Source organism: Geotrypetes seraphini, chromosome 1 (assembly GCF_902459505.1).
Source record: "Geotrypetes seraphini chromosome 1, aGeoSer1.1, whole genome shotgun sequence".
Taxonomy (NCBI): domain Eukaryota; kingdom Metazoa; phylum Chordata; class Amphibia; order Gymnophiona; family Dermophiidae; genus Geotrypetes; species Geotrypetes seraphini.
The window spans coordinates 371,590,323-371,604,053 of NC_047084.1; the positions used below are offsets into that span (position 1 = coordinate 371,590,323).

Genomic DNA, 13,731 nt, shown 5'->3' on the forward strand with positions numbered 1-13,731 from the left:
CTATCTGGATCAAATTTAGAATTAAACCAACAGTGCTTCCGCCCATTCACTAAAGAATCATGAACCATCCTCTACACCTGCATAGTAGTTCCAATAGAGATAGATCCTCCCTCAGTTCTACCTTTCCCTGGGAACCAAGGTAGATACAATTAAGGTATACCCCCATTCTCTGCCTGTTCTATCTCCACCCATTGCCTATCATTCAATCACTGTCCACAACTGGGCTACTTGATATTAACAGTGTACTGAACAAAGTTGTCTTACAATGAAAAATTGGTTTTGACTGGGATTTCTTTATTTGATGTGTTATATTGAAAAGATGAAAAAAATATAGCCAAACTGGTTTCCAAAAGTACCGCTATAAGTGTAAAACATCTATCTAATTTCTTAATTCCTCATGTGTCGTTTTACACTCTTACCTTCTGCAAATAAAGGATCGTTCCTTTCAATATAGCGTAAAAGGTTTTCCATCCTCGCTTTCCTCTTGGAGCTAAAAAGAAAAATGAAATACCCTTACTTTCTCAGAAACTCATTACATTTCAATGTTACTTGATGTTTAATTAATGCTATGTAAAGTATGTATTTGTACTGGAGTTTCAGACTTTTCTATTTTTTTATTTAATAGCTGTTTGAACAAATAAAGATGCACTCCATAAGAAAAAGGCAAACAACCCCACAGCAAATGTAGAGCAAAAAAAGTGAGGAAGGAACGGTATGCGTCAACCTGAGATAAAATTGAGTTTATTAAACACAATCATCTATTAAGATACAAAGTATAGGAGATAATCAGTCTTTCATATCCTTCCAGACCAGACATGATCTGTGTTTCGGCTTCAAGAGGGAAGCCTGCTTCAGGGGTGTAGGTGATAACCCAATAAGTGGCACGGCACATCTAAATGAAAAAGTGCTGTTAAGAAATACCGTATAGCTTTCAAAACATCTTGAATATACTCATACCCACTATTTAATAGCTTCCCACTTTGTCACTGTAAACATGCCATGTGAAATTGTATTTCATTGGTGCATTTCATCCTTACCACCACTATCCATCTCTCTTACCTCACGTTTTCTTTTCTTGCTAAGTCCATCTATCTCTGCTTTTCTTCAAATACTTCCATCACTGTCTCTTATTCTTTCCCTTTTTAATTTGTTTCTACCTTTCTTCCACTGCTTTTCTGAACACTTCCCCCCTTCTTTCTCACTAAATGTTTCTCTGTCCCTTTTTCCTAGATTTGTTTCTTGACCCATAAATTCTCATTCCCATTACTTATTATTTTCACTCTAATTTTCTATTAAGAACCTCTTCTTTTCCTCACCTTTTTTTTTCTATTTTATTTTCTTCCACTTCTATTCCCTTCCATGTTTGCAAATTCTGCATTGGTTCTCTTATATCAATATATCCCTGAACAGAATGTTTCATAGTTGATTAAGGTAAGTGGCCAGAGGGTCCATCAAAACCACTCTTCTTCAGATTGCCTAACTATTCTTCTGGGTGTTAAATATATGGGAAGATGAAAAAATGCTGCAACAGTGTATCCTTTCCATACCTAAACAATGAAATTCCATCAAAATAAAGTCAAAACATTCTCGCAAATCTTGCCTCGAAAACTGAGCATTGACTCGATATGCGAGCCCCCACCCCCGAGAACAAGCATCGCCTCCCAAGAACCGGCATTGCACTCCTGCCTGTCCGCCCTCACCACCTTTACCGCGATTGGACACCGGAACAGCAGCACCAACCCACAGGATGTGCCGGTGCCGAAAGAGCCTGCTATCTGCCGCTGATCTCTGCTGGGCCTTGAGCACCTGCGCATGCTCAAGGCCTTCTGGCTCCCGCTCTCTCTGAGATTCTAACGAGATTCTCGGTTTCTCTCTGATCCCATCCAAACAAGCCTTGAATAGTTATGATTTTATATTGAAATTATTTTATTAAAGTATAAAAAGAAACAATATTCTATACAATTATCATTTTATAAATCACAAATAATACAGATCAAGGATCAACAAAACCCACCTCCCCCCCACCCTTTACAAATATTCCCTACACTATCGAGAAAACTGACCAAGCCAAATTACTACAGAATACTACATATGAAAATCAAACTAACAGAATACTTCAGCCACACATGGCAGGAATAGTGTTAGGGGAATGCAACTAAGGCAACTGCACCCTGGCCAGAGAAAGCCTTAAGCCAGCTGGAAGCTAAAGAAGCACAGCCTGGGCTTTGCGGTCCCCAGTTATGTTTAACTTATTCTAATAAGTTATGTCTAATATTCTAATAAAAAAAATTTCTACCTTTTGTTATTTAGTCATTTTATTCTTCACATTGGTCTCAGGCTCTGGTTTCTGTTTCTTCTTAACTCACTCACCAGAGGAGACTGAGAGGGGACATGATCGAAACATTCAAGATAATAAAGGGAATAGACTTAGATAAAGACAGGTTGTTCACTCTCTCCAAGGTAGAGAGAACGAGAGGGCACTCTCTAAAGTTAAAAGGGGATAGATTCCGTACAAACATAAGGAAGTTCTTCTTTACCCAGAGAGTGGTAGAAATCTGGAACGCCTTTCTGGAGGCTGTTATAGGGGAAAACACCCTCCAGGGATTCAAGACAAAGTTAGACAAGTTCCTGCTGAACCAGAACATACGCAGGTAAGGCTAGAATCAGTTAAGGTATTGGTCTTTGACCTAAGGGCCCCCGCTTGGAGCGGACTGCTGGACACGATGGACCACTGGTCTGTCCCAGCAGTGGCAATTCTTATGTTCTTTTCCCATGCTCACCATCCATCTTCCATCTCTGTGTATGTTTTTCTCCATGTTCAGCATCTCCCTTCTCTTTCTCCTATACTTACCTTTCTAGTATTTCCCCTGTGCCCATCTCCCTGCCCTCCTTATCAACACTATTCAGTGTCTCTATCCCCTCCATGTCCAGTGTCAATCCTCTATGTTCCTATGGCCCCCCAAGTCCAACATCTCTCTTCTGTGTTCCTATTCTCCCTCATGTTTAACCATCTTGCTGCTGTGTCTTGCATTGCTCCACTGCAGTGGCGTACCAAGGGGAGGTGGACCGCCCCGGGTGCAGCTTTAGGGGGGGTGCACAGCCGGCCAGGTCCAGAAAATGATCAATCGCCAAGGCAAAGTGAGTCGATCGCGGAGCCCGGTGATAGACTCACTTTGCCTTGGCGATCAACCATTTTCCGGACTTGGCCGGCTGTGCACCCCCCCTAAGGCTGCCGTCGGAGAGGAAGTTCGGGCCAGCCAATCACTGCCTGGCAGGGTGGAACTTCCTCTCCGATGGCAGAATTGACCTCGGGGGGAGGAATGCTGGTCGACCCGACGGTGGGAAGCGGAGAAAGCTTGGGGCAGCCGCAGCGGTGGCTTTGGGGCCTGTTTCCCCCGATGGTGGCAGCAGTGGCTTTGTGGAGGGTAAGGAGAAAGAAAGAAAAGGGGCAGGCAGGGAGACCGAAGGGAAACAGAAAAAAAGAAAGGGGGCATCAAGAGAGAAAAAAGAAAGAAAGGGCAGGGAGAGAGGAAGAAAAAGTTAGGGGAGGGAATGAGGTCTGGAGGAGAGGAAGCATACAGGCTGAAAGAAGGGAAGAAAGATGAAAGTGCAACCAGAGACTCATGAAATCACCAGACAAGGTAGGAAAAATGATTTTATTTTAAATTTAGTGATCAAAATGTGTCTGAATTTATATCTGCTGTCTATATTTTGCTCTATGGCCCCATTTTACTAAACCGCAATAGTGGTTTTTAGCGCAGGGAGCCTATGAGCGTCGAGAGCAGCGCTGGGCATTTAGCGCAGTTCCCTGCGCTAAAAACTGCTATTGTGGTTTAATAAAAAGGAAGGGGGGTATATTTGTCTATTTTTGTATAGTTGTTACTGAGGTGACAATGCATAGAGTCATCTGCCTTCATCTCTTTGAAAAAAACCCAGAATAGGAATGATAATTAACATTTTCTCAGCGTATAGCGTGCTTTGTGTTTTTTAATTTTATTGTTGGTAGATCATTTTGACTTGGTCATTTTAAAGTAGCTCGCAAGCCCAAAAAGTTTGGGCACCCCTGAGCTAGAGCGTTGAAGCTGCGTGTGGCTGCCGTGAAGGACATCTCTGACACAACCGGAAGTTGCATCAGAGACGACCTTTACGGCAGCCATTTGCAACTACAACGCTCCGGCTGCTGTAAGAAGGCAGTTTAGACATCGCCGGCCACAGGGCAGGGAGGTTTGTCGGACCGGGCCTGTTGTCCGGGGGAGGGGGCGCGTTACAGATCTTGTTGCTAAAATCCGAAAGGTGAGGAAGGGAGAAAGATGGGCCTGTGGTGGATGGAGAGATTGAGAGAAGGGGGCAGATGATGGAAGTGGGTAGAAAGGGGAGAGAGAAGAGGTCAGATGATGGAGAAGGGAGCGTAAATGCTGAATGGAAGTGGAGAAAGAGAACACATACTGGATGGAAGGAGGGATAAAGAAAAAGGACATATGCTGGATGGGGGAAGAAGACAGAGTTAGTGAGATAGTGGAGGGGTGAAGGAAAGGTGTGGCATGCTGTGGGTAGACATAGTGAAAAGAGGGAAACTGAGGACTGCATAGTAAGAAAGAATTTAATTTAAACGGTGGCAGAAACTAAAGAAGGAAGACCAGAGAAGGAAAGGGAAGAGAGAGAGGAGAGAGAGATGCCAGAGAATGGGGAAGGAGACAGAGATATCAGATCTGAGCGGAGGAAATGAGAAGAGAGAGATGCTAAAAACCACAAGGGGGAGGGTAAGAGAGATGAAAGGAGAAAGATGCCAGACCATGAGGGAACAGAGGGAAGATGATGGATGCCAGACCAAAGGGGGGGGGGGGACTAGAGGAGAGATGGAAGGGGAAGGCATACAGTTTCTGGAAGGGGCATAGAAGGAGAGAAGATGGCATATAGGGAGGGGCAAAGAGATGGCAGACAGTGGATGGAAGGAAGACAGTAACAAGAAGATGAGGAAAGCAGAAACCAGAGAAGACAAAGGTAGAACAAAAAGTTTCTATTTATTTATTGCTTTAGGAGACATATGTCACTGTTTCTGTGGTGTTGCATTTTATGCAAAGTCCAGCTTCTTGCTGGTTCAATTTAACCTTTGTCTTTCTATTTTATCCCCCCTTTTACAAAACTGTGGAGCGTTTTTTAGCACCAGCCGTGGTGGTAGCAGCTCTGATGCTCAGAATTCTATGAGCGTCAGAGCTGTTACACCGTGGCTAAAATCCACACTACAGTTTTGCAAAAGGGGGAGGGGTAAGTTTGTGATGACATATTCCATACTAGGCGAAGGTGTTTTCTGTGTTCTTTGTGTTCGAAAGACATGGTTTTCTTTTAGGATTGACATTGTAGGATTGATCTGTGCTGGTCTGGCTTGTTTAGTTTTACAATGGGTGTATTGATGTACTGCTCACTGCAATATGTAAGATGCTGCCTTTTCCTAGGTACTCATGTGTGACGTGTGGCTTGTTACTAAAAATCATGTTTTTTGTATAGATGGGGGGGTGCCAAAAAATGATGGACCCCGGGTGTTACATATGCTAGGTACGCCACTGCTCCACTGTGTCCATATGCCACTCCCATGCAGCATTCCCCTTTGTGTCCCTGTCCCTATGCTCCCATCCATGCCCAACATCTCTCCTCTTTTTGTATATATCCCTCTAACACTCTTACACCAATGTGTCTCTCACCCTCTTTCTTCCCTCCTTCCACCCCGCCGTGTTAAATATTTCACTCCCTTCATCCCCTTGGTTCAGCATCCCTTTTTCTCTTCCCTTTCCTCCTTCCTGCAGGTTCAGCAACTCTCTCTTCCCTCAGGACTTCTACCATGGATTGAACACCTAGCTTACTCTTCCCTTCAGGCCCCCCCTGCGGTCCAGTACCTCTCTCCATACCCTCAATACTCCCCAAGGAACAGCATCTCTTTTCCTTCCCTCTGACCCCCCTCCCTAGGCCTAACATCTCTCTCCCTTCCCTCCAGCTCTGAGCTATGAATCAGGTATCTCTGCCTTCTCTCCTGCTCCCAGCGGCAGGTCTGGCACCTCTCCCTTCACTTCAGCTCCAGCTTTGGAGCCAGCCAGCACTCCCCCTCACCCCATGGGTACAGTGATAGTGGTAGCAACCTCCAAAGGGTCAGCGTCACCTCTCCTCGCACCTACATTATCTGAAGGAGCCTTGCCATGATGAAAAATCTTCAGAGGCGTGATCCAAGGCCTTCCTTATGCCGAGTCCCTCCTTGATGTAACTATTGGTTTTGTAAGTCCTTTAGCATATCTTAAATAAATAATATTACAGTAGTCTATCTGGGATAGAATAAGCAATTGAACCACAAGTGTAAAAACTGACTTATCAAAATATTTCTGAACTACTCCTAAATGATTTTTTTACTAACCAGATTAACTTGATGCTTCAAGATTAATAGATTATCTAATTCAATGCCCAAAACTCTAGTTTGCTTATGAAAAGTGTAATTACTTTGGCCAAAGTGTGATCGGTGCTTGGACCTGTACTCTTCAACATCTTTATAAACGATCTGGAAATAGGTACGACGAGCGAGGTGATTAAATTTGCAGACGACACGAAGTTATTCAGAGTAGTGAATATGCAGGGGGATTGCAAATATCTACAATGTGACATAATCAGGCTTGAGGAATGGGCATCGACATGGCAGATGAGGTTCAACGTGGATAAGTGTAAAGTGATGCATGTTATCAAAAATCTCAAGCATGAGTACAGGATGTCTGGGGCGGTACTTGGAGAAACCTCCCAGGAAAGGGACTTGGGAGTTCTGATTGACAAGTCGATGAAGCCGTCTACACAATGTGCGGCGGCGGCAGCGAAAAGGGCGAACAGAATGCTAGGAATGATAAAGAAGGGGATCACGAACAGATCAGTGAAGGTTATCATGTCGCTGTACCGAGCCATGGTGTACTCTCACCTGGAGTACTGCGTACAGCACTGGTCGCCGTACATGAAGAAAGACACGGTACTACTCGAGAGGGTCCAGAGAACAGCGACTAGGGGTTAGAGGAGCTACCGTAAAGCGAAAGATTATAGAAACTGGGCCTCTTCTCCCTTGAACAGAGGAGATTGAGAGGGGACATGATCGAAACATTCAAGGTACTGACTTAGTAGATAAGGACAGGTTGTTCACCCTCTCCAAGGTAGAGAGAACGAGAGGGCACTCTCTAAAGTTGAAAGGGGATAAATTCCGTAAAAACGTAAGGAAGTTCTTCTTCACCTAGAGAGTGGTGGAAAACTGGAACGCTCTTCTGGAGGCTGTCATAGGGGAAAACACCCTCCAGGGATTCAAGACAAAGTTAGACAAGTTCCTACTGAACAAGGATGTATGCTGGTAGGGCCAGTCTCAGTTAGGGCGCTGGTCTTTGACCAAAAGGGCTGCCGCGTGAGCGGACTGCTGGGCATGATGGACCACTGGTCTGATCCAGCAACGGCATCTCTTATGTTCTTATGACCCAAGAGATAGAGATAAACATCAAGAAACCCTGACTGAATCCTTCAAATAGAAAGGATACCATCCTAAAACAATCTCCAAGAATATTGCCTCATCCCTTAAAACACTCAGAGAAAATCTATTCTGCTACAAGGACAACAAAGCAACAGTAAGAACCCCCTTGGTAGTGACATACAATTCAGAGCTGGAAAATCTAAGAAAAATTATAAGAGATCTACAATCGCTACGCCAAGAAGATAAATTACTAAAAGAAATATTCCCAGCTCCACATGTGCTGGCTTTCCATCAGCCACCTAATCTGAAACAGAAACTGGTAAGAAGTAAACTCCCTACACAAACCCACAAAGAAGAGAATGACACACATCCTTGCGGTGCGGCAATCTGCAATCTGTGCGAGCACATCTCAAAGGATCCCATGGTCACTCATATAGGAAAAACATTCAACATAAGGGGATCCTTCACCCGTTCATCTTCAAAGTGGTATATTGTATATCATTCAATGCAAAAAATGCAAAGAAACATGCTACATCGGTGAAACAGGCCAGATGCTAAAGACTAGGATCAATTTACACAGATATCATATTTAAAATTTCAATGTCAACCAGGAGGTCACCTCTGTTGGACAACACTTTGGAAAAACTGACTACTGCCCCAATGATTTTATAGTAAGAATACTAAAAGGAAATTTCAAGACAATCCAAGAATATAAGATTTTTGAAATCAAAATGCTAAAATATTTTGATACCTACCGGATAGGACTCAACATTGACCTTGGCTTTCTTTCTACTAGAAAGAAACTTAACCTGCTGTGTCACCTTTCTGTATACTACTTAACAAAGACCTTGGCTTTCTTTCCTACTACAAAGAAATTCAAACTGCTTTGTGACCTCTTTGTCTCCAACTACCACTGAAATGCTTTCATGTTTCCCTTATATATACTGATTTTGCCACCATTTGCTTATTTCTGATCTGAGGAAGAAGTGGTCACCTTTGAAAGCTAATCATAAACTACATTAAGTTAGTTCAATAAAAAAAGTATTTTTTCCCCTTTATGATTTTGTTTTATTTCTACATATTACCTTGAAAAGATTACAAACCGTGTAGAATACTGTGGCAAGGGCAATTTTTTCCATCTCTAAATATGCTGGCAATTATGTTGGTTGCCAGTAAATGCAAGGATTTATTTTAAGCTTTGTACTATGATTTTTAATACTTTATATGGCCAGGTACCATATTATTTAGTAGAATTGATTTCATTACTAGCAGGAAGACCAGGTCATATTGTTCAGAAGCAATCCTATCTTCAATTTCCCTCACCAAAACCAATTAGATCATTTGTTCAATGATCCTCCTTTTATCAGGCTCCTTTAATTGGAATGATCTCCCTATTTTAATAAGATCAGTAGGTGAATAAACTGTTTTTAGAAAACTTTTAAAGATATTCCTGCTCCTTTATGCGCTCCTTCATGCAGCTCCTTTATTCTTTCTTATCCTTATTACTCCTGTTTACTCTCTCTTCTTTCTTCACCCTCTTAAACCGTCTTCTCAAACCATACATCTTTTTCACCACATTTCTTCTAATGCTGCACAGCTCTGAAATCCTTTGTTCTTTCTCATTCACAACCCCTAATATAATGTCTTCCATTCCTACTATTTGGGGCCGTCGCTATATCAGCCCTACAGCTTGCAAAAATCAAATCAAACTTCAATCTAGACATCTCATTTCCATTCCGATACAACCTTCCTCCACTTCTTATCATAATCAACCACAGCACTCCCTTACATTAAATTCAGGCCTAATAAATGTCCGTTCTATAAAAAATAAACATCATCTAATTCATGACATTATCACTCAACATAACCTCCAAATCTTATTCCTCACAGAAATATGGTTAACTCAGGGAGACGATGCTTATATCACTCAGGCTTGCCCACCCAATTATACAGCATATTTTCTACCCCGTCCAATCAAAAAGGGAGGTGGACTAGCAATTATATATCATACCTCAATCCCTATTCAGATAAATACCGCTAACCTCTTTTCTCACACTCCTATTGAATCTCTCCAATTTTCTATTAAACTCCATTCTCCCCTTAACTTTCTTCTTATCTATTTACCTCCTCCAATAACTAAAGACTCACTATCATCTCTTATTTCCACTCTAACTGACTTCAACATTGCTTATCCTGAGTCTATTGTACTCGGAGATTTTAATATCCACTTCAACTGTCCTAATCACTTTAATACTTCCGAACTCTTAACCTTGATAGCTGATCTATCTCTATCTCCTCTTATTCATACACCCACTCATTCAGCAGGAAATACTTTAGACATGATTCTTTGTCCTACCACCATGACCCATTTTTTCCACACTTTCAATTTTATTTCGGTACCATGGTCAGACCACAGACTAATAATATGGCAATCAAATTTTCCAAAACATTCAAATTCCATTAATCACACAAATAATTCCTCACTTTCTCGTAATCTAAACAACATCACTCTCTCTGCTATACAATCCTCTTTTGCTTTAAATCTCACAGATTTCTCTTCTCTTCCAGTCACGGAACAATTTTCTAATTGGGAAACAGCTACGAAATCCCTCTTAGACACTTTAGCCCCTTCATCTGACAAACAAAATAAACCCACTCTCAACGCTTCCTCAAGAAAACATCAACCCTGGTTCAATGAAAACCTGATCCTTCTCCGACGACAAGTCCGGACTGCAGAAAATAAATGGCGCAAATCTCGTTCTAACATACACCTTCTTTCTTTTAAAGAAAAATCCTCTCACTATAAAAAGATCATTCAGCAGACTAAAAAGGACTACTACTCAAAACTCATCTCTACTTCTAGCAATTCATCCACTCTTTTTAGTATTGCCCAATCTCTCTCTAAGTATTCTAAAAAAAAACTTCCTCCTCCCGCCTCAGATATACCATCTGCCGATGAACTCTCCTTATTCTTCGACAACAAAGTCACTACTATTCGCACCCATCTTGGACCTTCCCCTCCTGCTTTTAAGGTTTCTAATAATAATGATTCAACTTTTCTACCTCTCAGTTCTCTCTCAAACTTCAAAGTACCTTCACTAACACAACTATCCACTATTCTACAATCTATCAACTTACCTAACAACATTACTGAAAGTTTTCCTCCTCATCTTATCAAAAAATTTTTTTCTTTCTTCGGACCCTATATAAGGGAAATGATTTCCACATCCTTTTCTGACTGTTGCGTTCCTACAGTATGGAAATCAGCACTGGTCTTTCCGAAATTGAAACAATATAATTCTGATCCTTCTTTACCTAACAATTATCGTCCTATTGCTAATTTGCCCTTCATTTCCAAACTTACTGAAAAAGTGATTCATTCTCAATTATCAGACTTCTTTGATCAAACACATGCGCTACATCCCTATCAGACTGGCTTTCGAACCTCTCATTCTACAGAATTATCATTATTAGGTCTCATCTCCACTATACAATATTCTCATGATCATCTAAAATCAGTTATATTAATCTCACTTGACTTATCTTCAGCTTTTGATACCATTGACCATTCTTTACTCCTATCTAGACTAGCAGACTGCAACATCACAGGTCCTGCTCTCAATTGGTTTGTTTCTTATTTTCATCAACGCAACTTCAAAGTTCATGTAAAAAACCAAACTTCTTCTTCAGTAACACAAAACTTTGGAGTTCCTCAAGGTTCTATCTTATCCCCACTTCTATTCAACATTTTTCTTTCCCCTCTCCTTTCTTTGGCTCAATCACTAGGATTTTCAATCTTCGCTTATGCTGACGATATCCAGCTACTGTACCCCATTAATACTTCCAATTCATCGGATATTAATGATCTTAACTCTAAATTAGACGTCTTAAGTGATTGGCTGTTTTCCAATAAACTTTCACTTAATGTTTCTAAATCTCGTGGTTTACTCCTTCCTATTAAAAAATCCGAAACATTGCCTGGAACTATCTACATTAAATCCACTCCCTTACATATGGATACTAAAATAAAATTACTGGGCGTCACTCTAGACAGAGATCTCACCTTCCATGATCACATAAGTACAATAGTAAGAACTTGTTTCTTTAAACTTCGTATTATTCGTTCACTTACCTCTATCCTAAATACCGATTCGATCAATACCCTTATTCACTCATTAGTTATCTCCAATTTAGATTACTGCAATTCATTACTAAATGGACTACCCCAAAAAGAACTACGCCGTTTGCAGATAATACAAAACACCGCTATTAAACTCATTTACAAAACAGGTAAATTCGAGCACGTTACTCCACTTCTTAAAGAGGCTCATTGGCTCATTGGCTCCCAGTCACACTACTACTACTCTCCTTCAAAATCAAACTTTCTCATCTGCCCCTATTTTTAGACAAATTGCTAATTCCTCAAAGTTCTCCCCGTATCTTACGATCTACGGACCAAAAACTCCTTTTCATCCCCTCCCTAAAAGAATCCTACTATACAAGAAAGACTAATTTCGCCATAACAGCACCTACGCTATGGAACTCTCTCCCTCAATTTCTTCGGGATGAAATTCATTTAACTAAATTCAAAACCAATCTTAAAACTTTTCTATTCCAAGATGCCTTTAATAAATCCTAATCTTTTCTAACCTCTTATATACTCACTCTAGGCTAAATTTCTCTTATATTCCTGCGCATAACTCTTATACCAAGCACCCTTTCCCTTTATGTCCTATCCTCCCCCTCTATCTCATTTCCTCTTATATTATGTAACTTTTTCCCTACCCTCCCTTTTTCCCTCACAGTCACGTCTGTCTGTATATGTCTAATATGTTTTCACTAACTTTCCTAACACACCAATAACTAATTCTCATTTTTTCTATTTTAAACAAATTGTTTTTAAATTGTTAACCGGTCAGATATTTGTTTTATGATCGGTATATCAAAAACCAATAAACTTGAAACTTGAAACTGTTTAAAATTTTTAATCTTGAAATATTAATATTCTATTTGAATATTTGTCATTGTGCAAAGTTTAACAGGGTATATTCCCCATAATAGAAATATATTGTTACCCTCCATGAATTCATAAGAGCTTTGGAAGAATATAAGTTACCATATATACTCAAATATAAACTGATCTGATTATAAACCGATCTGATTATAAACCAAGGTAACCTTTCCCCCCCCAAACAGGGGGAAAAAGGTTCACTTGAATATAAACCAGGAGGTTTATATTCAATTGCCCTGCTTTGCAACCAAATATAAACCGATCCGATTATAAGCCAAGGTAACCTTTTTCCCCTCCAAACAGGGGGAAAAAGGTTCACTTGAATATAAACCAGGAGGTTTATATTCAATTGCCCTGCTTTGCAACCAAATATAAACCGATCCGATTATAAGCCAAGGTAACCTTTTTCCCCTCCAAACAGGGGGAAAAAGGTTCACTTGAATATAAACCAGGAGGTATATATTCAATTGCCCTGCTTTGCACCCAGCCCTCCTTCCTTTCCTTCCTGCCCAGCTCTGCACCCAGCCTCCAATGCCCACTACAGGCCTCCCTTAAGCCCTGGTGGTCCAGCGGGAAGCCAGGACAGAAGTGATCCTGCGTCCTGTCCCAGCCAACTGTTAACCACCATACCACCCAGAACTGTTGCAGGCCTTTTGCAAGCCTGTCTTAAGCCCTGGTGGTCCAGCGGTGAGCCGGGACAGGAGCGATCCTTCAAGTGTCCTGTTCCAGCAAGCTGTTAACCACCCCGCTTCCCTCCCACCTCCAGGACCCCTCTCCAACATACCTTTTGAACCTTGGTGGTCTAGCAGTGAAGCAGGGTAGGAGAAATGGCTGACTCCCGAGTTCTCTCAGTGATGCAGCAGAGGGAAGGCCCCGGCAGGGAAGGCTGCGAAGCAGCCTGTTCAGTGCTGTCACCACTGCTGTTTGAAACCGAGGTATGTCGGCCTTGCGGTGGGAGGATCGATGGGGTTCTGCTGTGTGGGATGGAAAGATGCTGTGCAAGGAGATGGGTGAGAGGGGAAGAAAGATGCTGCACATAGGGGTGGGGGGGGGTGAGAAAGCGCTGCCACCGGTGAATCGGGAAGTGTCAGGGACATTCGGGAGGGGCTTCGGGGGTCGATCCAACTAGGGCTTATTTTTGGGGAAACACGATAGTTCTTTGGTGTTAATTATATTTTGGCCTACTTTAGCAGAGTAAAATATTAGTTTTTCTTTTATCATCTTTTACTTTTATTTATTTGGT

The 13,731-nt window shown here is 41.5% G+C and overlaps 1 protein-coding gene across 3 annotated transcripts in view; it reads right to left on the reverse strand.

Moving 5' to 3' along the window:
• The window catches only part of PSD3 (pleckstrin and Sec7 domain containing 3), an 811,466-nt gene that overhangs the window by 67,354 nt on the left and 730,381 nt on the right, over positions 1-13,731 (reverse strand). For all 3 annotated transcript variants that reach the window (XM_033915196.1, XM_033915210.1, XM_033915202.1), the window contains one exon: positions 420-490. In XM_033915196.1, coding sequence (XP_033771087.1) covers positions 420-490 — 71 coding nt within the window. The remainder of the gene's footprint in view (positions 1-419; positions 491-13,731) is intronic.